A 27,879-nucleotide genomic window follows, 5' to 3' on the forward strand; every position below is an offset into this window, starting at 1 on the left:
GGACTTACACGGTGAAAAGTAGGGCACTGAGGAGTGCGGTAGAGCAAAGGGATCTGGGAATACAATTCTTTGACAGTGGTATCACAGGTAGATAAGGACGTAAAGAGAACTTTTGGCAGATTGGACTTCATAAATCAGAAGTATTGAGTACAGGAGTTACGTTGAGGTTGTATGAAACATTGGTGAGGCCCAATTTGGAGTACTGCATTGTGTGCAGTTCTGGTCACCTCCCCACAGGAAAGACATCAATAAGATTGAAAGGGTGCAGAGAAAATTTACAAGGACGTTGCTAGGAATTGAAGACCTGAGTTATAGGGAAAGATTGAATAGGTTTGTTCTCTAGAGCACAGGAGAATGAGGGGAGTTTTTTTCTTGAGGTATACAAAATTATGAAGGTATAGATAGGGCAAGTGCAATCATGCATTTTCTACTGGGGTTGGGTGAGATAAGAACTAGAAATCATGGGTTAAGGGTGAAAGGTTTGAAGTAAATTTATTGTCAAAGTACACTTACGTCACCATGTACAACCCAGAGATTAATTTTCTTGCGGGCATACACAGCAAGTCCAAGAAACGCAATAGAATCGATGAAAGACCACACCAAAGGGACAGACAAATAACAAATGTGCAAAAGAACTCTGCAAATGCAAAAAGAAAATAAATAAGCAATAAATAACAAGAATAGGAAATGAAGAATCCTTGGAAGTGAGTCCATAGGTTGTGGGAATAGTTCAGTGATGGGATGAGTGAAGTTGAGAGAAGCTTATCCCCACTGAGTCAAGAGCTTAATGATTGAAGGGTAATAACTGTTCCTGAACCTAGTGCTGTGGGTCGCAGGGCTCTTGTTCCTGATGGCAGCATAGCCTGGATGATGGTGGACCCTGATAATGGAAGGTGAAAAATTTAGGGGAAACATGGCGGGAACATCTTCACTCAGATGGTGATGAGAGTGTGGAATCAGCTCCCAGCAGAAGTGGAACATGTGAGATCGATTGCAACACTTAAGAGAAAATTGGATAGGTACATCGATGGGCAGGGTATGCAGGGCTAAGGTTCAGGTACTATGCAGATTAATAGTTCAGCATGGAATAGAAGGGCTCAAGGACCTGTTTCTGCGTGGTAGTGTTCTATGACTCTATTCCATTCATCTTTCTGAATATTTGCATCCTAACATTTCATATTTTTTGTGCAATTGCATCTAGAATTTCTCTAAATGCCAGTGTTTAAATATTATCTTAAGGCTGTTTTATAGGAATCCTATTTTCTATTCAAAGTGGATAATCTCACATTTCTAAATAACACACATCTTCAAGAGGTAACTACAACTATGGAAAGCCGTCTTTCTAGTACAAATTGTGTTACACATATTCAACATTTCTTCCTCCTCGACACCACGTTGTTCTTACTGTGAAATATTCCGCCAAGAATGATAGAATTAATTGTCTACTCATCCTATGACTCAAATTCATGAATGCAGAGTGTGTAAAATTTCCACATTATGCATACTTTGACCTTGGCATCAAGAATAAATTGCTTAATGAAATCCCTTAATCCTGTTCATAATCTGTTGAATTAAAAAGTCATTGCAGCATAATACTGGAGCAAAATTGGAGTGATTTTTCAGCGTTCAGTTATTTTTCATTCTTTACCCACCAATATTGCAAGGTATTTGTTGTATCTCCCAATTCAAGACCTAATATAACCAGAAGAGTTATTGTCTGAAAATTGATTTTGGTTTTATCATGGTTTTCCCCAGAATGCTTAATATCTGGAGATGCTCATCATCCAAGTATAAATTAAGTCTCCTTAGCAACCAGGTAGCATGAACTTCATGAGTATTTCATCTTCTAAAATCAAAGTAGAGATTGACAGATATTACATTAAGATAGCTCAGACACTTGTTTTCTCCTTTGTCTCACACACTAAGTCTTTGATGGATGAGATGCTGCAATGAAGACATGATTACCTTGCTTAATGATACATTCTTTATCGTGCTGAAGTAAATGTGACTGCTGTTTCTAGACTGCCGGACAGGAAGCACTTATTTCTGAGCAGAACATTCCCAAAGCCTGTCCTTCACCCAGATTTTGAGAAGGGAAATTTGCGCAAATATGCTCTGTGAGGAAGGAACTAAGATGATGTCAATCAAAGAAAGCGGATACTTTAGTAAAGGATACTGGGGAAGCTGCAATGCTTTGGATCTCAGCAGAGGAAGCAATTCAGGATTGTGGTCACACCCACATCCAATGGGTCTTGTACCGATATTAAAGAATGCTTGTGCACAGAATGCTTGAAGGGCTATTATTCCAAGGAATATCACAGATAAAGCAAGAGGATGAAATTCAGTTTTAGAGATCTGATAAGTGTTTAAACACGAATTCTTTATGAATGTATTACTTAATAACCCTCTAATTTACCACTAGGGTTCAGAAAACGTGGATGTTCTGTCGAAAAACACCTGGTTTTTCCACAAACATGAGAAAAATTGTAGTCTGTGGCATAACATATCCTGTGCTACAGCATAGGAATTCAGGATGGCCTATACAGGAAAGCCACCAGATGTAGGAAGAAAGATGTTTCCCTGTAAAGAAGAAGTCAAAATGTAGGTCAACTCACACTGCTGGTTTAAACCTCCATCAGTAATTGCACAGCAACCTTATTTGCTGCAGTGTTACCTGAATGAGATAATGTAATCCATATAGACCAGTGACCACAAAGAACACCAGTCAGGAACGATCGATACAGGGTATGTAACCTCCCAGGCCTGCTCTGCTTTTCAGTGACAATATGGCTGCTTTGAACCTCATCTCCATTTTCCCAATTCTCTGTCTGCCATTTCCCTGTTTAATACTTTTCCCTAATATCTCCTTGATATCCTCACAGTTCCTGCTTTTTGAATAAGAACATTAAAAAATTCTATCTCTACTCATGCAGAATTCCTTTTTTGATTCCATTCTTTAATGACTTTCTATTTGAAGATGATGACATATTGTTCCAGGTTACCTGCTCTAAATCCAGCCAAAGGAATGATTTTCTTGCTTAGTCATTTTAACCAGATCACCTCTTCATTCTGCTTTATTTGGGGGAAATAAACCTAAACCATAGGATGATCTCTCTGTGCTGCCTTCCACCTAATATACCTTTACCCCAATGGCCGGTACCCAACACTGGACATGGAATTCAATTACATTTTGAATAAGGTTCAAGATAACTGAATGATTGCTTTTTCATTTCTGTATATCAACACTGAGATAACAAGCCAACCCTCTAATTGTGTAGCAAGCAATCAAAAATAGCTTTATTAAGCAAGTTCCTTTGCTCTTAATAATTTGTGTAGTAGGATTTCAAAAAATACTCTTTAGTCTAGCCTCTCACTATTTAGAAAGAACTCCAGCTTTGACTGGAAGAGTGACACACCTGCCTCTGTAGGACTCAGCCTTCCACAGATTTCCCTCCCCACACACATTTAATCTGCTTATGTTCCTTTGTAACTTCATAATTCCATCCACCTATTATAGTCCCTCCTAATTCCATGTCATCTACAAACACAACCACAATAAATATAAACAAACCACAGGGTCTGACACTTAACATTTTAGGTTAGCCAGGATAAGGTCAAGAATTAGTGCATTTGTGAACTTACAATGCACAAAATAAAGCAAAAATTAATCATTCTATGCACCTTGGAAGAATCCAGCCTTCTTCTTGTGGAAATGTTGTTGTATACCAAAACAACCAGAAAATTCCACCTGTAATAAAATCTAGCTCAATCAAACCGTTTAACTTCACATCCCTTACCCAACTGCTTCATTCACTTTAGCTTCTCTTGTCCTAAATAGTTTCTTTTAGGTCCTTGGACAATTTTTGAAAGCTTTGTGGAATTACTTTAATTCATTCCACATTTACTCAAGAGTTATATTAATAATGTTTTTGCATCAATTGAGCCAATAAGTCATTCATGTCTCACTAACTTGGAGTTTCTTGAGTAGGTGATGTAGGTGCTGGATAAAGGCAGAGTAGTGGATATTGCCTCTATGGATTTTAGTAGGTCCCTCATGATAGGCTTATCAGAACATTAAGAATCATTAGATCATCTTGACCATTGATGTTTAGAATTGGTTTGCCCATAGAAGACTGAGTATTGGTCAATGGCTCTTACTCTGGTTGGAGATCTGTGACTTTGTAAAAAAAATAGATTTGTGCATTAGTACGTTTGCAGATGACACAAAGACTGGTGGCATTGCGGCTAGTGTAGAAGGTTGCTAATGAATATAACGAGATATAGATCAATTGCAGATATGGGTGGAGAAGCAGCAGATGGAGATTCATCTGGACAAGTGTGAGGTGTTGCACTTTGGGAAATCTAATGCAAAGGGAAATTGCACAGTCAATGGCAGGACCCTTAAGAGCAATGATGTCCTGAGGGGCCTTGTGGTCCTGGTCCATAAATCCCTGAAAGTGCCGTAGAGTGGTAAAGGCAGTGTACGGCATGGATGCCTTTATTGGTAAAGGCACTGAGTTCAAGATTCAGAAAATTATGTTGCAACTGCATAAATTCTGGTTAAGCCACATGTGGAATATTACATTCATTTCTGGTTACCTCATTGCAGGAGGTAGAGACTTTGGAAAGGATGCGGAAGAGGTTTACCAGATACTGCTTGGACTAGAGGGCATGTGCTGCAACGAGAGGTTGGGCAAACTGGAGTCGCTTTCTCTGAAGTGATAGAGGCTGAGAGGAGACTGATAGAAGTTCCTAAAATTATTTAAAGCCTATAAAGAGTAGACACCTAGTATCTTTTACCCCAGGGTCAAAATATCTAATAAGACAGGCATGCATTTAAGTTGAGAGGGGAAAGTTCAAAGGAAATGTGTGGACAAGTTCCTATAAAATTGAGAGTGGTGGGTGCTTGAAATACATTGCCGGGGTGGTGGTGATGGTAAATGTAATTGAGGCACTTAAGGGGCTCTTAGATAGGAACACGTATGTACAGAGAACGGAGAGATATGGACAATGTGCAGGCAGTGGGGATTGGCGTAATTAGGCACATTCGCTTAATTGGTTTGGTATTACATTATGGGTCAAAAGGCTAGTTTGTCTGCTGTATTGTACTCTGTTTTATGTTCTATATTCACTTATTCATAGAGTTATAAAGAAGTACATCACAGAAACAGATCCTTTTGTCCAGCATGTTCATGACAATCTTTGTGCCCATCCATACTTATTTCATTTACTCATATCAGATCATCGGTATCCTTATATGCCTTGCCTACTTAAGTGCCTGTTTCTTAAATGTATCGACTCCACTACTTCCTTTGCAATGTATTCCAGATATCAACTCTGTGTAAAAATACTTGTCCCTCAAATTCCCTTTAACACTCCTTCCTCTCAATATAACCCTATCTTCTCTTCTTCTTGATATCCCTGCAATGGGTAAAATATTCGCACTGTCTATGCATCTTATAACTTTACATACAATACCTCTATTAGATTACCACTCAACTTCATTCACTTCAATATTTTCTCCGTTACAAGAGAAAACAGCCATAAAATAGGAAATATTAATGAAGAAGTGAAGAAATTGGCTGTCTGTAAGTTAGCTTCCCTGAATTCTTCATTTGAATCCAAAATAATTTTAGGGTTTTAGGCTGTTATCCTGTGACACACAATGCAGCTTTGTCAAAATGCTTCTTATTTGTTCTTCCCATTTATTTTCTACAAACACCACTCACTGTTTTGATTCACTGATAAATCTAAATTAAAGCAAATCTGTATTATCTAACATCAAGATCAGATGCTTTGCAATTCCTTCCTTTCTTACACTGATTAATAATTTTGCTATACAGAGATTTTTTTGCATGCAATCCAAATGCTTATGCTAGGAATGAAAGTCCCAGAATAGAAGCACTCATTCCTGTCTGCTGCTGTCTCTGTCACTTCCTGGCTAGCATGGTGTGATACAAGTCCATACTGGATGTAACGTGCCATCAGCTCACGTATACAAATTGACAGATAAAACCTCTCAACCTATGCTTCTTCGGCTATTTTTGCTTCAAAGTTGTTGAGGCAGGATGGTACCCCTGTAAAACAACAGTGCAGGAAATACTCAGCCGGTTAGGCAGCAGAAGCAGATTAACTTTCAGGTTAATTCATGTCAGAGATCATTGAATGAGCTGATTTTAGAAAGCTGTAATCCAGTCAATCATAAGACAGGTAGCTGATCCTTGGAAGTTATGAACCAGCAAATCAGGTTTATTATTACTGACATGTCATGAAATTTGTTGTTTTGCACCTGCACTGTAGTACAATACAAAAATAAACTATAATGTAATGTAATAAAATATTAAATAAGTAATGCAAAAAAGAACAAGAATAGTGAGGTAGTGTTCACAAGCCCATTGGCCATTCAGAAATCTTATGGCAGAGGGGAAGAAGCTGTTCCTAAAATGTTGACTGTGTTCCTTCAGGCTCCTGCACCTCCTCTCTGATGGTAGCAATGAGAAGAGGGCCTGTCCTGAGTGGTGGGGCTCCCTAATGATGAATAATAATGCCTGTTAGAGGCATTGCCTTTTGAAGATGTCGTTAGCGGTGGGGAGGCTATGTTAAAATTGCATCTTTCTTGTATTCCAAGGATAAGGATGTCACAGTAAGACAGAGTAAGAATTACAGAGATCGTGATGGTGAAACTGTCAAATTCAGAGGAGGGAACCTACAGAGTTCTGCAAACACTTTGTGGAGGGAGTGCCCAAGACTTTTGCACAGTACGGTAGTAGTTTTATGTATTGCAAAACATAAAAACACATACGAAAAAAACATTTCATGGCATACTTGAGCGATGATAACCTGATTCTGATATGGGTCTCTATTATGGACTGAGAATGGGAAGGGGGCACTGAGAGAGGTTGGGAAAAAGGGAAGGGAGAGGAGAGGGAGCAGGAAACACCAGGGAGGCATTCTGTAATGATGAATAAATCAATTGTTTAGAATCAAATGACCTTTCCTGGTGTCTCAGAGCTGGGTGTGTCTGCACCCACACCACCCCTCTACCCTGACATCCCTTCTCTGCCATCTGTCCCACACCCCTCTCACGGCACTCCACCATTGCCATTCCCAACATCCATTGCTCCCACCAGATTTAAAAACTCACTCTCGACTCCACGTTGACAAATACAGTACAGTGCAAAGTCTTAGGTATATTATATATAACCATGCCTAAGACTTTTGCACTGTACTGTAAAAGCAAGAGAGAGGAGTGAGACAGAAGTTGGTAAGTGGAAACCAGTGAAGGAAAGAAGATAGGGAAACAAAACTAGCTGGGGGAAGAGACAGTAAAGGTGAACCATGGGAGAGGTATGTGGGTGATGGGCAGATGGAAATGAAGTGGGAGGAAGAAAGGGGTGAGAAGATTTGGGATGCAAAATGTAAACAAAGGGAAAGTGAACCTCACTGGACAGGTGGGAGGGGAAAAGAATCATAGAAAAGTCAGTGATCGCACCACTGGGCTGCAGGCTCCCCAAGCAGAATGTGAAGCTCTGTTCTTCTAATTTGTATTTGGCCTCAGAGTAGAAAAGGTCAAGAACAGATAGGGAGTGGGAAGGGAAGCAACCAGAAGCTCAAAATGTCTGATGTTTTCGCAGAGAAGCTGCAAGCTGTCTTCAGTTGCCTAGTCTATGCTAGGTCTTGCCAACATAGAGGAAGTGTGTCACAACCACCAATAGAACAGACAGGTCGGATTGGCCAGTTGCTCAATGGCCCAACTGGCCTGAATGTGTAAGGCCAGATACTTTTCCAACCATTCTTTGCATATAAAGTACTGTATAAAAGTCGTAGGATACATAAAAATATTCTGTAAAGTGAAGATGCTTTTATAAATAATAAAATAAAAAGTTTCTAAACATTAAAAAAATTGTAAAGAGCAGTAGACAGTAAAAAAATGATATCAAATCAATATTTGGTATGACCATCATTTGTCTTTATAACTGCATCAATTAGGTATACTGTCATGGAGTTTTATAAGAAAATTGGCTGGTAGGTTGTTCCAAGCATCTTAGAGAACTTGCCACAGTTCTTCTGCAAACTCTCGCTTGATCCGGTCTCTCCAGGTAATCCCAGACAGCCTTGATAATGTTGAGATCAGAGATCTGTGGAGGCCATACCATTTGCTGCAGAACTCCTTGTTGTTTTGCTGAAGATAGTTCTTTATGACCTTGGCCACGTGCTTGGGGTCATTGACCTGCTGTAGAATGAAGTTAGGACTGATTGGACCCCTTCTCGATGGTATTGATCACCAACTCCATTTTCAGAAATGCAATCCCAAACCTACAGGGACCCTACACCATGCTTCATTGTTGGCTGCAGCTATTTAACCATGCAGCACTCTCCTGCTCTTCTACAGATAAACTGCCTCCTTTTTCAGCCAAAAGTTTCAAATTTAGACTCATCAGTCCAGAGCGCTTGCTGCCATTGCTCAGCAGTCCAGTCCTCATGTTTTTGTGTGTACTCGGCTTTGAATCTACTTCGGAGGAATGACTTTTTGGCAGCAACTCATCCATGAAGACCACTTCTGACAAGATTTCTCTAGACCGTATAGAGGTGTACTTGTTTTCCAGTGGTTTCTCTGAGTTCAGAGTTGATAGAAGTGCTGGATTTCTTCTGATTTAGTAGGGTTGTCAGTTTGATGTATCTCTCATCTCGTTTTCCATGGCCAACCACTGCATTTCTGGTCCTCAACATTGTCCGTTTCTGTGCTTCTTCAGAAGAGCTTAAACAGCACATCTTGAAATTCCTGTCTGCCACGAAATATCTGCTTGTTAGAGACCTTGCTAATGCAAGATGACCACCTTGTGTCTTGTTGCTATGCTCGCTCTTGCCATGGCGTAAGAATTGGTGATTTGAAGGTCAAACTGCCACATACTCAACTTTTAGTTTAGTTGTCCTACATCAAGTTTGATTCCTTCTACACCTGTTTTTGTTTCAGTTAATCAATTAAGTTTATTCATCTCATTATGTCTTTGATCATGAACATTCTGTTTGTTGCTTTCGTTTAATCATGCACTGGGTCTATAATGTAATCAAGTTCTTATTTAAAAAGTGTCTATAATTTAATCTGTTACTTTATTTAACAAAATATTACAAATTCTCTATAACATTTAATATTTTGAAAAATGAATACTTGGGAGATCTAAAGTTTGCTCTTTTCTACTAACATATGAATGTAGAAGACAAAAAAAGCATTAAAGCAAAATTTATATAAAAAATCTAGGGTGCCTAAGATTTTTGCACAGTACTGTATGAGATACCAATATTAATTACCCCAATGGTTGTATAGGTCTGCACATTGAACATCTAATTTGAGCTTGGAATATTGGACAGCCGGACATGTTATGCCACATGGAAGGGAAGCTGAGGATATACCTGGCAGCTATGTAGCCAAATCTGATGGGCGTGGGATGCTCAGCAATAACTTAATGATTCCTCTGAACCACCTGCAGTTTACCCTTATGGTGTTTTGGAAGCAAATAGAAAAACAAGGAGAAACCTATTGAGGTTGCAAGGCCTGTATATTCTTGTAAGAAATAACACTGAACTGGGGCTCTTCCTTCAGTCACTGATCTCCCCATTACAAAGAAATATCAATGCAGCATCTAGGCCAGGCTATATTCAGTGATTTCATAAATAATCATTAGATAAAGAGTGAAGATCCTCACTGATGACTCACTGTTCAATTTTATTCAAAACTCCTCAGATAATAAAGCTGTATGTGGCCATGGGCAGTTCAACCTTGGCAACTTTCACACATGGGCTGATATGCAGTAAGTGATATTTAATCCTTACAAGTGCCTGGAAATGATCCATCTCCTTTTCAAAGAACATCAAACCACCTTCTCAAAATATTGCCAACACAAAGTCCCCTTTCATCTACATCTCAGGGGCTACTACAACTGGCAATAACAGGAGGATTCATGTAACTGCTATGGTTGGAAGAACAGATTATCTTGAGGTGAGTAATTCATCTATTGACTCTATGGAGCCATTTTACTATCCACAACCAGCACAGGTCAACAGCATGATGGAATACTTTACACTTTCTTGAGTAGCTATAGCTCCAGTAATATCAATAAATTTGACAGTATCCATGAAAAAACCACTATGATTGACACCTAATTTGCCACAATAAGTATTATTTCTCTCAGAAACAGTACACCGTGGCAATACTGTTACATCTACACAATGCATTGCAATCACTCAAACACTTCTCCAAAGGCACTACTCAATCCCAAAACTTCTACTACCAGAGTCAAAGGGAGCATCTGCAAGTTGTTCTCCAGCTCAAATGTTATCCTGACTTGGAAACATTGAAATTCTTTCATTATCACCACAACTACTTATCTTTACTATAAAGTCTACAATAGATCAAGAAGGAGGATTTCCATTACCCACCACTTGAAGGGCAACGTGATGGGCAACGAACACTTGCATCCTGCTAATTAACAAACAATACTTAAATGGCAAAGAAGCTAATTTTGGCAATGGAAAGATTCTGCATTTGATGGAAATTATGATTTTAAAAAGTTGAAAATGCTGGTAGTACTCAGTACAGAGAAGGCAAATCAGACTTAACACTTTATTCCAATGACTTTTGATCAGAACAGTTGAAAGATCAATGTTTTCACAATTGCCACTGTTTCCCACTCCACACACGTCGTTGAACAATTTCTACTTTTTTCCAGGATTTGATGAGTATCTGTCATACTGCGCTGTTTTTTGGTTCAAGGATAATCAATTCATTCACTTACATACCTACTTAGAATACCCATGAAATAATTCCTGAATTCTGGTTGCTATTGTTATATATTTAGGATTTTTGAGATTTTATGTGAAGCAGTCTAGTGAATACTTGTTACTTACTGCACACCATTCTGGAAAAACATTATTACAATGATTACTGGACTCTGTCCCAAATTATTGTTCTTTGTTTATAAAGTTGGTTGAAAATATACTTTTACAAAAATAAATCTCAGATTTGAATGAAAAAAGATGCTTTTATTCAGGCATGACAGGAAAATAAACTAAACATTACCAAAAAAGTACAAACAAGAGAAAATCTGCAGATGCTGGGAGTCTAAGCAACACGCACAAAATGCTGGAGGTACTCAGCAGGCCAGGCAGCATCTATTAATACAGTTAACATTTCAAGCCAAGACCCTTCATCAGGACTGGAGAAAAAAAGACGAGGAGTAGCGTTAAAAGATGGGGGGGGGGGGCGGAGGGAGAAACACAAGATGATAGGTGAAAATGGGAGGGGGAGGGGTGAAGTAAAGAGCTGGGAAGTTGATTGATGAAAGAGATTCAGGGCTGGAGAAGGGGGAGTCTAATAGCAGAGGACAGAAGATCATGAAAGAAAGAAAAAGGGGGTAGGAGCATCAGAGGGAGGCGATGGGTAGGCAAGGAGATAAGGTGAGAGAGCGAAAAGGGAATGGTGAAGTGAGGGGGGGGGGGGGCATTACCGGAAGCTTAAGAAATCGATGTTCATGCCATCAGGTTGGAGGCTACCCAGATGGAATATAAGGTGTTGTTCTTTCAAACGGAGTGTTCCTCATCACGACAGCGAGGAGGCCATGGATTAACATATCGGAATGGGAATGGGAAGTGGAATTAAAATGGGTGGCCACTGTGAGATCCCTCTTCTTCTGGCGGATGAAGTGTAGATGCTCAGTGAAGCGGTCTCCCAATCTACGTTGTGGCTGATCAATATATAGGAGGCCACACCGGGAGCACTGGACACAGTACATGAACCCAAAAGAGTCACAAGTAGTACACCTGCCCCATATACCTCCTCCCTCACTACCATTAAGGGCCCCAAACAGTCCTTCCAAGTGAGGTGACATTTCATCTGTGAGTCCTTTGGGGTCATCTACTGTATGCGATGCTCCCGGTGTGGCCTCCTGTATATCGGTGAGACCCTATGTAGATTGGGAGACTATTTTGCTGAGCATCTACACTCCATCCGTCAGAAGAAGCAAGATCTCCAAATGGCCACTCATTTTAATTCCACTTCCCGTTTCCATTCCAACATTCTCCGTGGAGGAGAAGATGGCGGTGCGATACAGCTTGCAGCAGCCACTCTGGTGAATGATATCTGTTATCTGTCAAGTAGGGTGCCGTGCACAATCCTGATTTGATGGAGACAGACGTGACAGCGCGGAGGAACATACAGTGAGACTTCTGAAGTGCCTGGTTCGCTGCCGCTGCTACTGTGTGATCCAGAATCTCCGGAGGGCAAGGCCCCAAGTCCTCGGCTTTGCTTGTTGCTCGGCGACCGGCGCGGGGTTGAAGTACTCGGCACAGATGCTACTCGGTGTCGGAGGGCTGGTCAGAGGCTCGAGGTTTTCGGATGGACTCAGAGTCCGCTGCAGTCGGGTGCTTCCAATGCATTGGCAAGTTTGCGGCACTTGGAGGTTCATGGCATGGAGAGTTTCTCCCTTCTACCGTCTGCCTGAGATGATGGGCCTATCGGGACTTGAGACTTTTTTTTACCATGCCCATGGTCTGCTCTTTATCAAATTACAGTATTGCTTTGCACTGATGTAACTGTATGTTATAATTATGTGGTTTTGTCAGTTTCGGTCTTGGTTTGTCCTGTGTTTCTCTGATATCTTTCTGGAGGAACATTGTATCATTTTTTTAATGCATGTATTTCTAAATGATAATAAACGAGGACTGATTGTCCTCATAATCTAATCTAATCTAATCTAATCTAACATGTCAGTCCCTGGCCTCCTCTACTGTCACGATGAGGCCACACTCAGAGAGAAAGAACACCACCTTATATTCCGTCTGTGTAACCTCCAACCCGAAGGCGTGAACATCGATTTCTTGAACTTCTGGCAATACCCCCTTTTCCCCTTCACCATTCCCCAACCCCTTTTCCCTCTCTCACCTTATCTACTTGCCTGCCCTTCGCTTTCCTCTGGTACTCCTCACCGCTTTTCTTTCTACCATGGCCTTCTGTCCTCTCCTTTTAGATTCTCCCTCTCCAGGCCTTATCTCTTTCAACTTCCCAGCTCTTTGCTTCATCCCTCCCCCCACCTTCTAACTCTACTCTTTGGCTTTTTCTCCCCAGTCCTGCTGAAGGGTCTCAGCCCGAAACATCGACTATACTCTTTTCCACAGATGTTGCCTGGCCTGCTCAGTCTCTCCAGCATCTTGCGTGTGTTACAAAAAAATACATTTCTATTATCAGTCACTGATAGTCACATAAATTCTTTTTGGCCTATCCAGTGTACTCCATATTACAGTTATATTTTGGGTATCACAATATTTTTACATGCATTAAAAATTGAAAGTTCAAAGTATAAAGTAAATTTATTACCAAAGTATATATATGTCACCATATACAACCCTGAGATTCATTTTCTTGCGGGCATCCACTATAGGAAAATAACCATAACAGAATCAATGAAGGACCACACGAACTTGGTCATTCAACTCGTGTGCAAAAGACAAGAAATGCAAATACAAAAAGAAAGAAAGAATAATAATAAATAAAAAGGCAACAAATATTGAAAACATAAGATGATGAGTTCTTTAAATTGAGTCCATAGGATGTGGGAACATTTCAAAGAAGGGCCAATGAAGTTGAGTGAAGTTACCCCCTTTTATGATCTCTTAGGAGATACTAAAGATAAAATACAAGGAGGTATTAAAAATAAAATACATTTTACTTAGGGGACACAGTGTATTATTAGATTATGAGGACACGCAGTCCTCTTTTATTGTCATTTAGTAATGCATGCATTAAGAAATGATACAATGTTCCTCCAGAATGATATCACAGAAAAACAAGACAAACCAAGACTGAAAAACTGACAAAAACCACATAATTATAACATAGAGTTACAACAGTGTAAAGCAATATTTAGATTATTTAGATTATGAGAACACTCAGTCCTCTTTTATTGTCATTTAGAAATGCATACATACATTAAGAAATGATACAATGTTTCTCTGGAGTGATGTCACAGAAAACGGGACAAACCAAAGACTAACACTGACAGAACCACATAATTATAACACATAGTTACAACAGTGCAAAGCAATACCATAATTTGATGAAGAACAAACCATGGGCACGGTAAATAAAGTCTCAAAAGTCCCCGAGTCGACTGACTCCCGAGTCCCCAATAGCAGGCGGCAAAAGGGAGAAACTCCCTGCCATAAACTTCCAGGCACCGTCAACTTGCCGATGCCTTGGAAGCAGCTGACCACAGCCGCTTCCATCCATCCGTCCGAAAACTTCGAGCTTCCAACCAGCCTCTCCGATACAGCCTCCCAAGCGCCATTCATTCTCTGCCGAGCGCCTTCAACCTTGCCCTGGCCACTAAAACACGCAAAGCCGAGGATTTCGGGGCCTTTTGCTCCAGAGATTCTGGTTACCACACAGTAGCAGTAGCAGCGAAGTGGGCATTTCAGAAGTTTTCCTGATGTTCCTCCATACTCTCACGTCCGTTTCCATCAAATCAGAATTATGCACGGTCCCCTACTTGACAGATAACAGACATCACCACCGAAGTGGTCGTGCACGCTGCTGGCCTGTCGCCATCTTCTCCTCCTACCGTAATTTGATAAAGAACAGACTATGGGCACGGTAAAAAAAAAGTCTCAAAGTCTCTCGAAAGTCCCATCTTCTCACGCAGACGGTAGAAGGAAGAAAAACTCTCCCTGCCATGAGCTTCCAGCACTGCAAACTTGCCAATGCAGCACCCTGGAAGCACCCGACCACAGCCGACTCTTGAGTCCGTCCGAAAACTTAGAACCTCCGACCAGCCCTCTGACACCAAGCACCATCTCTGCCGAGCGCTTTGACCCTGGCCCCGTCAACAGGCAATAGACAAAGCCGAGGATTTGGGGCCTTCCCCTCCGGAGATTCTCGATCATGCAGTAGCAGCTGCAGTGAAGCGGGCATTTCAGAAGTTTCTCCAGATGTTCCTCTGTGCTTCTCATGTCTGTCTCCATCAAGTTAGGATTGTGCACGGTACCTACTTACAAATACGATATCATTTCTGAGCGGCCGTGCACGCTGCGTCGCACTACCATCTTCCCTCCCCTCCTGTATTGGGAAATCTGCTCAATTCCTCTACAGCACAGCATGGAAATATCTCTAACTGGAACTTCCAGCAGTACTTTTTGTAGAAGATGCAATCTGCCTCAGCCAGAAGCACATCCAGACCTTGCTTGAAGGAACTCAGTTGAATATGGTTCAACCTCATACGACGTCCACCATTCTCTGGGAAAAGAATCAGCTCCTAGACCAAACCTAAACATGGCCCAATACTACTTCAAATGATGACCCATGATCCTCTGCCAGCCTATTCAATCAGAGCATATCTTCACTTTCACATCTCACAAACCTATATCTAATCAACCCCTTGGCTATATGGGTACATATTTTTTATATCAGAGATGACTATGTTCACCAGTAACTTCATATTTGTTTTTAGTTGATTACAAGAGCTACAAATGTGGGCATTCCTGAGGCTTCGTCTCCCGTGAGTAACGACTAAAATGTTTTGTATTGGAAATTAGCCTGGTGATTCTCTTTGTCACACATTGTGCAAGCAGCCCGGAAAAGAATATCACATTCCAAGTGAGGCCCAATTCATGTTTTATATACTTCGTTGTGGATGATAAAATGTTCAGTGGATACACCACAATCCATTCTATGTGCTGGTTCACAGCAATGCTGCTGTACTTCTCTGACTTTGATACTTTACCCTGAAGGGTATACATTGCTCAGGGTTTGTATAGGTAAACACAGCACTTTTCAGATTAAGTATTATTCGCTAGTCATTGCTGCGTATATTATCCTGACCTTGGGTGCTGTCTGTTTGGAATGTGGTCATTCTCCGTGTGACCATGTGAGTTTCAGAATGCTTTGGTTTTCTCTCACAAAGCAAAGATGCATTGGTTGGTAGGGTAATTGTCCATTGTAGACTGCCCCTTGTGTGTAGATGAATGATAGAATTTGGGGGGGGGGGTTATTAGAATAAAAAACAGTGTAGGATTAGTGTAAATGGGTGCTTGACAGTAAGCACGGACTTTGTGGGCTGTATGACTTAATCACTAAATTACATATGCTATTGACTTTCTTAATAGACATTTACCACACTTAAAACAAATGTAGCTCTTATGTTAAAGCATGTTAAATGTAAATAGTTAGAATCTCTGAATCAATTTCCATGATCTCCTGCAGTAAGCATGGCAGGTCTATGGAATCCGTGGAGAACAGAAATGAACAGCTGTTTGTGTTGTTGCTGCAGATTTCCTGCCACAGTTACAAGAGACATTGAGAATCTCACTCTCCCATTACACCCACCTCATCTCACTTACACTCATCATATTCAAGTTCTAAGTAGATTTATTATCAAAGTACATATGTCACCATAAACAACCCTGAGATTCGTTTTCTTGCACGCGTACTCAATAAATCCATAGTATAATAACCATAACAGAATCAATGAAAAATCCCATCAACTGAGCGTTCAACCAGCATGCAAAAGACAACAAACTGTGCAAATACAAGAAAGGAGTAATAATAATGTATTAAATATCAAGAACATGAGAAGAAGAGTCCTTGAAAGTGAGTTCATAGGTTGTGGGACATTTCAATGATGAGGCGAGTGAAGTTACCCCTCTGGTTCAAGAGCCTGATGGTTGAAGTGATTCAGGTCTAAGGAAAGGCAATTCCAAACCACAAGTCGCCAGCTGCAAGACACACGCACCTAATAGTCTGAACCTCAATTACTCATCAAGGCCAATATAAATTAGGAATCTGAGTCTGCGCTACAGAGCTGTCCATCAAAGAGAACTATAGCAAGCCAAGGACGCTGCTTCCTGCTCAAAGGTTTCTAGCAAAGCTGACAAATAATCTCATTACCCAGGCTAGCACTAACCTGAGTGAGTCAGGAATATAGAGAACTATATATATATAGACAATGTCCACATACTCACTTACATTACTGATTCGTCCTCTGTGATGTTATACAATAAAATACAGCATATACATAATTACATCGTAGATCCACTGAGAATAAAAAACATTGAATGATCAACCAAATGTAACGAGGATGAATTTTAATAAAATAATTCTTACTAAGTAAACAGTTAATATTTCAGCGAATGCATCCTTCTTCAAGAAAGCTTCCAATTAGCACCTTTGTTGTTTTGTTGCCTCCATCATATAGAGTTCAAGCATATTTTCGTCATAACCAGCCTGCACAAGGAATAACCATACTGACATTGTTTGACAATGGTCAAGAACTTGCCTTTCAGTTGTAGTTCAATTTTATACAAAATACTGCTCTAAATTATATCATATAATATTACATTCCATTCTATTATCCTTTTATGGTATATTAGAGATTAGTATTTTGCTTTTCCTTGTATCAACAACAGAGTTGACTGTTAGGTGAGTGGAAGTGACTGTAACATTCAAGGTGGGGCTCAAGTCCAGTACAATGATGAAAAACACTTGGCTAAACTTCCAGCATTCTCTGCAATTTGTTAATTGTTGTTTTCTCTCATCTCTAGGCTCTGTAGAACCTATTTCTTCCAGATGTCTTTTCCTGCCCAACTTAACACAATTTAGTGTTATTTTCATCTTTACTCACATACATTTTCTTAAAAAATGCTCACCACATGAACCTACTTTCAACACTTTCCCCACATTCACTGACAATGGACATCATACATTTGGCTCCTGGCACCTTAGGGAATGGTGCCGGTGAAGTGACAAGTCACCAGAGTAGCACAATAGAAAACTGAATTTAAACCAAATCATAAGCAGCTGTGGAATTTAAAGACAAATAATAATGTGAAATTAATAAAACCGAATGCATCAACTGTAATGGTAACACAAAATATCCAGTGTTGTAAACACCTATATGGTCCAGTAATATACTTCAAGAGAGGAAGTCGCCAGTTTCCTTAGATATACATTGCCAAATAGGTCCTTCATGCTGCACCACCCAGCAAACCCCAACAGCAGCGATTTCAAAGTTCAAAGTAAAGTTTATTACCAAAGTACATATGTCACCATATACAGCCCTGAGACTCATTTTCCTGCAGGCATACTCAGCAAATCAACAGAATCATAACTATATACAGGATCAAAGAAAGACAACAAACTGTGCAAATGGAAATATAAATAAATAGTAATGAATAAACTTGAGACATGAGATAAAGAATCCTTAAAGTGAGATGGTTGTGGAAATATTTCAATAATAGGGCAAGTGAAGTTGAGTGAAGTTATCCTCTTTTATTCAAGAGCCTGATGGGTGAGTGATAGTAGCTGTTGAACCTGGTGGTGTGAGTCCTGAGGCTCTTGTACCTTCTATCTGATGGCAGCAGTGAGAAGGAAGCATGTCCTGTGTGGTGAGATTTCTGATGATGCTGTCCTTTGACAGCGTTTCATGTAGATGTGCTCAGTGGTTGGGAGGGCTTTACCCGTGAGGTACTGGGCTGAATCCACTACACTTTGTAGGACTTTCCACTCAAAGGCATTGGTGTTCCCATACTAGATGTGACGCAGCCAGTCAATACACTCTCCACTACACATCTATAGAAGTTTGTCAATGTTTTAGATGTCATGCCGATTCTCCGCAGAGTCCTAAGGAAATAGAGGTTCTGCCATGCTTTCTTCACAATTGCACTCATGTGCTGGGTCCAGGGAAGGTCCTCTGAAATAGTAACACCCAGGATTTTAAAGGTGCAAACCCTCTCCACTCCTGATCCTCCAATCAGGACTGGCTTATGGACCTCGGGTTTCCCTCTCCTGAAGAGTACAATCAGTTCCTTGGTCTTGCTGACATTGAGTGTTGTTATGACACCACTCAGCAAAATTTTCAATCTTCCTCCTGTATACTGATTTGTCACCACTTTTGATTCAGCCTACAGCAGTGGTGATATCAGCAAACTTAAATGTGGCATTGGACTGTGCTTAGCCACACTGTCATAAGTGTAAAGCAAACAGAGCATGGGGCTTAGCCCTGCGGTACACCTGTGCTGAAGAGATAGTGGAGATGATGTTGCTAATACGAACTACTGGGGGCTACAAGTAAGGAAGTCTAGGATCCAATTGCACAAGGAGGTTTTGAGGCCACGGTCTTTGGTGTTTATTGATTAGGTTTGAGGGGATGATGGTATTGAATGCTGAGCTGTAGTCAGTAAAGAGCATCCCAATGTATGCAACTTTGCTGTCCTGGTGTTCGAGGATTGAGCCAAGAGCTAATGAGATGCCATCTGTTGTGGACCTGTTGCTGTGGTAGGCAAAATGGAGCAGATCCACCTCTCAGACAGAAGTAGATAAGTTTCATTACCAACCTCTCAAAATACTTCGTCACCGTCGATGAACTCTAATCTAATCGCAGGACAATTTACAATGACTTATTAACCTACTCGCCAGGTCTTTGGACTGTGAGAGGAAACCGGAAGACCCGGAGAAAACCCACGCATTCCACGGAGAAGTAGGGCAAAGACTCCTCACAGAGGACACCAGAATTCAGCTCCGAGGCTCCGAAGTGTAATAGTGTCACGCTCCCCGCTACGCTACTTTGGCAGTGACCTCAAGCCTCCCACTGTAATGATCTAAATATTGGTCCATGAGCAGTTCGGGATGGGTAATAAATGCCTTCTCAACAATGAACTAGGTGCGTCAGTTTAGAGTAGCGGTTCCGCACTGCATCCCCAAATAAGTAAATAAATTAAAACTATCACGGGGATTGTTAGATTTCCATGTGAAATTCTGCTCTGTCTGAATGTCACAACAGAACAAAACTAACTCTCCCCCACCCCCCACACACTTAACTATTCTAGTTTATTTCACTCATGCCTACTGCCAGCATATCGCTAAACATGAACATCTGGATGGGTGAGCAACCCTCTGCAAATGGGACCTGGCTCAGCTGGCCGGGGTTGTGCCGCGGCCGCACCTGGGTGTTGGTCAGCAAATGAGAGATCAACTCGGGGCGCTGAGGATGATATCATCAGCAGCAGCGATATCCCACTCGTACTTGCAAGCAAGGTTCAAGTATTTGTCACTGTAATGAGATCTCAACATGTCAGTTCAACAGATCAACCTCAAATGTCATTATCGCTGTTTTCACTGGCAAAGTGAAGGCGAGGGCTTTTGCTTCGTAAGTGAGTCAAAATCGTGGCATGCAGGGGACGACGGGGTGATGCTTATCTACTAGCCAAATAAAATATACAGATTGCTACAGTAGTGAGTTACAGCATCAGATATGCATTTTCTGGACCTTTGATTGTATTTCTTTTGTTTATCCTTCTATTCGACTTCACAGGAATCGGGAAAAGGAAATAAATAACATACTTTCCGAGAGGGCCAGAGGAGACCAGTTTTGAAGACAGACTTTATCATTTCCCTATCGTGAACTCTGAGGCATCGAGAGAGAACTCGAGAGAAAGATGGTATATAAATCTGTGCTTTCGGATGGACCCCAGGTGTTACACAGCAACGGCATCTGAAATCAAATCGATTTCCACCGTGAGCTCCTGAAGATGCAGTGTAATAGGAATGGGAATTACAATCACCCGGTCCTCTTTAAGGTAAATTGCACGCAAGATGTCTAGGTGCACATATTTTAGTGTCTGGAGAACTTAACAACAGGGTACCCTCCATTTCACGAAGTCGGCGCAGCTTCTGATTTCAAGACCAGTCAACCGTAGCACAGTGATTACTTAAAAATTGCTGCACATGTGCGCTTTGAATTAAATGTTCAGTCTGGTTCTAACTGCTTCAAAACACAAGAGTACTTGAAAGTTAAACTTACCACTCTTTTTCTCCATGGTCAGTTAAGGGTCACAAATGAAAGAGCATGAAGACGGCAGTCACCAGGACACAGCAAAGAGCAACGCCGCCTCCGTCCTATCGGGGACACCCGCTTGCTCGGACTCCAGGAAAATGAGCAACCCGCTAGTTTCTTTGGTCTCCCCAGTGCCACGGTTAGAAAGAAACAACCGCCCAGGGTCCTAGCGCCCTCTACCAATCAAATAGATACAAGGACAGCTGCTACTCAAGATTAAGATTTGAAATATTCGGGTTTTATTTTATATTCAGTTGGGAGGTATGCCCCACTCCCAGTTATTTGAATTTAGTTAATTCTGGATTTTCTGTTAAAATAGGAAAGTGTATCACAGTGCATGTTTTCTATCACAATGCAGCTACTTTGGTAATAACTATATACCTACGTAAATACATTTGCAGCTTGTGTTGAGTGTTGGCCTACCCACTGCTTCACACATTGTCTTTGTTCAGGACACCTGATCCAGAGAGGAGAATGAGACAGTGCAAATAAAGCAATTAAGAGTGGGAGCTTGTAAAGGGATATGAGCACACTCCGGTGACTGTCAGAGAACTGCATAAGCATTGGGTGATGGGGTCTGTGTACAAACGTTTTGATGTGTTAGTTCACCCTATCATTAGGGATCAGTACACAGACTGGTGACATTCCTGTGGTTGTCCATATTTCCGCACACTGGGCGTAGGCAGTCACCTCCCCCAGGTTACCACAGCCCAGTGCTTCCTTGCTCACTCCCTTGTCCTTTCTGAAGCAGGATGGTTGATTCCCAACAGGAGCCACAATGAAAAAGTTTGGTTGAAGCAGATGTTTGCCCCTGAAGAATTGGAACTGCCATATAATTATTGCAAATTACCATTATGTTAAAAAATGTTTCTCCCATTTTATTTATCTTGTCCATAAATCAAATATATTTTATGATTCATCCTGAAATTTAAGTAGTTTTAGGAATGATAATAAATTATGCCTAAATGATAATAAATATAAATAATAAACATAAATGATAAATGAAACAAATTGAGCAGCAGTGAACCATCTGATTGGCCTATCAGCATTCTTTTTGGGAACTCGTTGACTTGATCAGCATTTCTGATCTGGCTACTGTTCATGAATGCACTTAATAAAAAAAATGCCTGTTTGTTCAAAGTTATTTATCACTATTCACATTTTTACTAATCCTTAATTGACCAGCCACTACAGCACAGTACAAGCCCTTCGGCCCACAATGCTACACCAGTCTTTTAACTTACTCCAAGATCAATCTAACCCATTTCTCCATTTTTCTATCATCCATGTGCCTGTTTAAAAGAGTTTCTTAAATGCCTGTAATGTATCTGCCTCTACCACCATCCCTGGCAAGGCATTCCACGTGCTCACCACTATCTGTGTAAAGAACTTACCTCTGACACCACCGCCCCCAGAGTTTTCTCCAATTACCTTAAAATTAAGCCCTCCGGTATTAGTTATTTTCATGCCGGGAAAAACTCTGCGGCTATCCACTCAATCTATACCTCTTGTGATTTTGAACACTTTTATCAAGTCACCTCTCATCCTACTTCATTCCAAAGAGAAAAGCCCTAGCTCACTCAATCTATAGTACTTATAAGACATGCTCTCTAATCCAGGCAGCATCCTGGTAAATCAACTCTGCACCCTCTTTAAAGCTTCCACACCTGTCCAGAACTGAGCAGAATATTCCAAGTGTGGTCTAACCAGGGTTTTATAGAGTTCCAAAACTACCTTGCAGCTCTTGAACCCAATTCCCTGACTAATGAAGACCAACATGCCATGCACCTTCTTAATCCACCCCATCAACTTGCACAACAACTTTGACGGATCAGTGGATGTGGACCCCAAGGTCCCCCTCTTCCTCCATGACCTCAATCAGGCTTGGCAGACATGACCTGCTGCTCACAAAGCCCTGCTGACTGTCCCTATTCAGACCATGCTTCTCCAAATGCTTGTAAATCCAATCCTTAAGAATTATTCCCAATGATTTTCCCATCACTAAAGTAAGATTCATTGGTCTAAAATTCCCAGGGTGGTCCTTCCACTCTTTCTTGAACAAAGGAATAACATTTTCCACCCTTCAGTCATCTGGTGGCCAAAGAGGTTGCAAATATCAGCAACAGAGGCACAGATAAGTCTTTACTGTTACTTTGCTTCCTTGTAGTAATCTGGGGTATATTCCATCTGGCCCTGGGACCTTATCTATTCTAATGTTTTTACAAATTTCTGCACTTTCCGTGTCTTAACATTGACATTTTCTAGCATATCAGTCTGTTTTACACTGTCTTCATGAATGTTAAGGAACCTCTCTCTGGTGAATAATGAAGCAAGGTATCCATTAAAGTCCTCCCTTACCTCCCTCAACTCCTAGCAGGTTTCCTCTACTACCCCTGGTCAGTCCTATCCTCACACTAGTCATCCTTTTGTTCCTCATATACATGTAGAATGCTTTATCCCCTTCTAGCTCTCCAAAGTCCATTCTTCACCTCCTTTCCTGGTGATCTTGTAACTCTCTAGAGTCCTGTCTGATCCTTGCTTGCTAGCCCTGAAGTAAGCTTCCTTCTTGCTCTTGTCAAGATGCTCTTCATTTCTTGTCAGCCATTGTTCCTTCACCCTATCATGCTCTCCCTCCCTCAATAGAACAAACATATCCAGAACCCCATGTAGTTGCACCCTAAACAACTTCCACATTTCCATTGTGCATTTCCCTGATACACATGTTCCCAATTTGTTTATTTATTGAGATGCGGCACAGAGTAGGTCTTTTTGGCCTTTTTGAGCCGCCCTGCCCAGGATTCCCCTGATTTAATCCTTGTCTATTGACAGGACAATTTACAATGACCAATTAGCCAACCAAATGGCACCTTTTTGGACTGTGGGAAGAAATTGGAGCACCTGGAAGAAACACACATAGTCACGGGGAGAATGTACAAACTCATCACTGGAAGTGGTGGGAATTGAACCTGAGCTGCTGGTACTGTAAAGCGTTGTGCTGACTGCCGTGCTTCCGTGCTCCCAGGTTCCTGCCTAATAGCATTATAATTCCCCCTATTCCAATTAAACATTTCCCCATAGTGTCAACTTTTGCACTAAGGAGGTGCCAATAAATATTTGGAAAGTTAACATCAACCATGTAGACAACAACCCTGTTCCTCAGTGTCTCTGTTACTCTTTGGGAGGTCTCCGTACAATAGCCCCAATATTTTATTGTTCTCTTCCAGTTCTACCCACATTGACTCAGTAGAGAATTCCACCATGCCCTCACCCTTCTCTGTAGCTGTGATACTACCCCTGATGAGCAGTGGTGCTACCCCACCCCTTTTACCTCCCTCCCTGTCCCTTTCAAAACATCTAAACCCCAGAACATGCAGTAGCCATTCCTGCCCTTGTGACGGCCAACTCTCCATAATGGTTATCATGTTGTAGTTCCCTGTTCTGACCCATGACCTAAGCTCATCACCCTTGTTCTGAATAATTCTTGCATTAAAATAGACACACTTCCACCTGTTCTGTTGACTCAGTTTTTCCTATCAACTGCTTTTCCTTCCTCACAATCTCACTACACACTACATCTGCTGGTATACAACTGCCTCACCCTCTGCCCTATCAGTTCGGTTCCCACCTCCTTGCCAAACTAGTTTAAACCCTCTTCAACAGCTCTAGAAAGCCCTTCCACAAAGATATTGATTCTCTTTGAACTAAGTGCAAACCATCCTTTTTGTACAAGTCATACCTTCCCTCAAAGCAATCTCAATGAACTATAAATATGATACCCTGGCTCCTGCACCAATTCTTTAGCCGCATATTTATCTGCCAGATCATCCTATTCTTACCCTCAGTGATGCATGACACAGGCAGCAATCAGAGGTTACTATCCTTTCTCTGTATTCTCTCTTCAGGACCCCATCCTTTTTCTTACCTACAGTATGTCAATGGTACCAATATGTAACACAGTTTCTAAACTTATACTCAATGGCCACTGAATGTCAGTTCATGATCTGCTGCTGCACTCCAGGGTTCAATGTGTTGTTCACTCAAAGATGCTGTTCTGCACAATATTGTTGAAATACATGGTTATTTGAGTCACTGTTTCCTTCCTGTCAGCTTGAACTAGTCTGGTCATTCTCCTCTGACCTCTCTAATAATAAGGCATTTTCACTCAGAGAGCTACTCACCAGATGTGTTTTGTTTTTCCACACCATTTTCTGCAAAGACTGGAGACTGTTCTGTGTGAAAATCCCAGGAGAACAGCAGATTCTGAGATACTCAAACCACCCCGTCTGGCACCAACAGTCATTCCCAGTCAAAGTCACTTAGATCATATTTCTTCTCCCATCCTGATATTTAGTCTGAACAACTGAACCTTTTGACCATGGCTGCATGCTTCTATGTATTGAATTGCCGCCACTCGATTGGCTGATTAGATATTTGCATTAACGAGCAGGTGCACAAGTGTAGCTAGTAAAGTGGCTGCTGAGTGTAGAACTTATTAAGTTGGTGTCATAACAACAACCTTTCCCTCAGTGTCAGCAAAACAGAAGAGCTGGTTTCTGGAAGTGGGGGTGGTGCAGATGCTCTTGTCTACATCAACAGTGCTGATGGTGCGAGTTTCACACAGCTGGGAGTGAATACTGCCAATACCCCATCCTGGTCCAATCTATTAGACACCAGGAAAGCTCACTGTTTCCTCAGGTGCAAAGTAAATTTGGCATGCTTCCATCTATCTTACCAGCTTTTATGGACAAACGCATAGAAAGCATGACAGAAAACAGCCTCCCCTCCAACTTCTTGTTGGAGCCAACATAATCAAAGATCAGAATCAGAACCAGGTTTATTATCATTGACATGGGTCATGGAATTTGTTAACTTAGCAGCAGCAGTTCAAAGCAATGCATGATAATATAGAAAGAAAAAAAATAAGTAAATCAATTACAGTAAGTATATATATGTATATTAAATAGATTAAAATAGTGTAAAGCAGAAATAATATATATTAAAATGTGAGTCCATTCACTTCAGTTGAGAATCAGAATCAGGTTTAATATCACTGGCATATGTCATGAAATTTGTTAATTTAGTGGCAGCAGTACAATATAATACATGAAAATATGGAAAAAATAAATAAGTAACTCAATTACAATAAGTATTTAGCTGTATATTAAATAAATTAAAAATAGTGGAAAAATGTAAATAATATTTAACAAAAATGAGGTATTGAAAAAATGGGTTCAATATCCATTTTGGAATCAGATGGCAGAGGGGAAGAAGCTGTTCCTGAATTGCTGGCCTTCTGTGTGCCTTCTGACTTCTGTACCTCCTTCCTGACACTGACAATGAGAAGAGGGCAAGTCCAGGGTGATGGGGGTCCTTAATAATTGACGCCGCCTTTCTGAGGCACCGCTTCTTAAAGATTTCTTGGATACTATGGAAGCTAGTACCCAAGATGGAACTGACTAATTTTTCAACTTTCTGTAGCTCCTTTCTAACCTGTGCAGTAGTTGCCCCCCCCCCACCATACCAGACAGTGATACAGCCTGTCAGAAGGCTCTCCACAGTACATTTATAGAAGTTTTTGATTATTTTAGGTGACAAACCAAATCTCTTTGAACTTCTAATGAAATATAGCTGCTGTCTTGCCTTCTGCATAGCTGTATCGATTTGTTGGGACCAGGTTAGATTCTCAGTGATCTTCACACCCAGGAACTTGGAATTGCTCACTCTTTCCACTTCTGATCCCTCTTTGAGGATTGGTTCATGTTCCCTCATCTTACCCTTCCTGAAGTCCACAATCATCTCTTTCATCTTACTGACACTGAGTGCAAGGTTGTTGCTATGACACCACTCAATTAGCTGGTATATCTCACTCCTGTACGCCCTCTCGTCTCCATCTGGGATTCTGTCCACAACGGTTGTATCATCAGCAAATTTATAGATGGCATTTCAGCTATGTGTAGCCACATAGTCATGGGTAGAGAGAGAGTAAAGCAGTGGGCTGTTCATAACCCCTGAAGTGTACCAGTATTGATCGTCAGTGAGGAGAAGATATTATCACCAATCCAAACAGATTATGGTGTTCAGGCTAGGAAGCTGAGGATCCAATTGCAGATGGGGGTACAGAGGCCCATGTTCTGTAGCTTGTCGATCAGGACTGTGGGGCTGATGTGATGGTATTAAATGTTGAGTTTCCTGACATAGGTAATGTCCAGGCGATCTAAGCTGTGCGGAGAGCCGTTGAGGTTGCGTCTGCCATGGGCCTATTGTGGCGATAGGCAAATTGAAGTGGGTCTAGGTCTTTGCTGTGGCAGGAGTTCATTCTAGTCATGACCAACCTCTCAAAGCATTTCAATCACCGTAGATGTGAGTGCTACAGGACGATGGTCATTAAGGCAGCTCACTCTACTCTTCTTAGGCACTGGTATAATTGTTGCCTCTTTGAAGCAGGTGGGACCTTCTAGCTGTAGCAGTGAGAGGTTGAAAATGTCCTTGAATACTCTCGCCAGTTGTTTGGCACAAGTTTTCAGAGCCTTACGAGATACTCCATCAGGGCCTGTTGCCTTGGAAGGGTTTATCCTCCTTAAAGACAGCCTGACAACAGCCTCCGAGACAGCGACCAGAGGGATCCCATGAAATTCAGACATTCTCTCTTTTCCCCTCTCCCATTTCCCACCAGGATTAATACAACATCTACCCTGTTGTTATATGACTATTGAATGTTTCCCTAAAATGATAAGATGGACTTTTGACCTCACTGAAATGTTCCCATGACCTATGGACTCACTTTCAAGGACTCTTCACCTCATGTTCTCAATACTTATTGCCTACATATTTATTATATTACTTCTTTTTTTTGTATTTGCGCAGTTTGTTGTCTTTTGCTCACTGATTGAATGCCCAAGTTGGTGTGGTCTTTCACTGATTCTAATACAGTTATTATTCTATTATAGATGTATTGAGTATGCCTGCAAGAAAATGAATCTCAGGGTTGTATATGGTGACATAT

The 27,879-nt window shown here is 41.1% G+C and overlaps 1 protein-coding gene and 1 long non-coding RNA gene across 2 annotated transcripts in view; one reads left to right on the top strand and one right to left on the bottom strand.

Annotated features, from left to right (window-relative positions):
- Positions 1-20,983, bottom strand: part of afap1l1a (actin filament associated protein 1-like 1a) — a 202,567-nt gene extending 181,584 nt beyond the window's left edge. Inside the window, exon 1 of the mRNA XM_072263718.1 lies at positions 20,844-20,983. Within this exon, the coding sequence (XP_072119819.1) occupies positions 20,844-20,859 (16 nt within the window). The 5' untranslated portion in view covers positions 20,860-20,983. The remainder of the gene's footprint in view (positions 1-20,843) is intronic.
- LOC140200421 (uncharacterized) lies at positions 19,968-21,763 on the top strand. Its single transcript, XR_011886620.1, has 3 exons — positions 19,968-20,189; positions 20,355-20,619; positions 20,866-21,763. It is a non-coding gene; the product is annotated as an uncharacterized lncRNA (long non-coding RNA).
- Positions 21,764-27,879: the final 6,116 nt, after the last annotated feature.

Source organism: Mobula birostris, chromosome 7, assembly GCF_030028105.1.
Source record: "Mobula birostris isolate sMobBir1 chromosome 7, sMobBir1.hap1, whole genome shotgun sequence".
NCBI classification, from domain to species: domain Eukaryota; kingdom Metazoa; phylum Chordata; class Chondrichthyes; order Myliobatiformes; family Myliobatidae; genus Mobula; species Mobula birostris.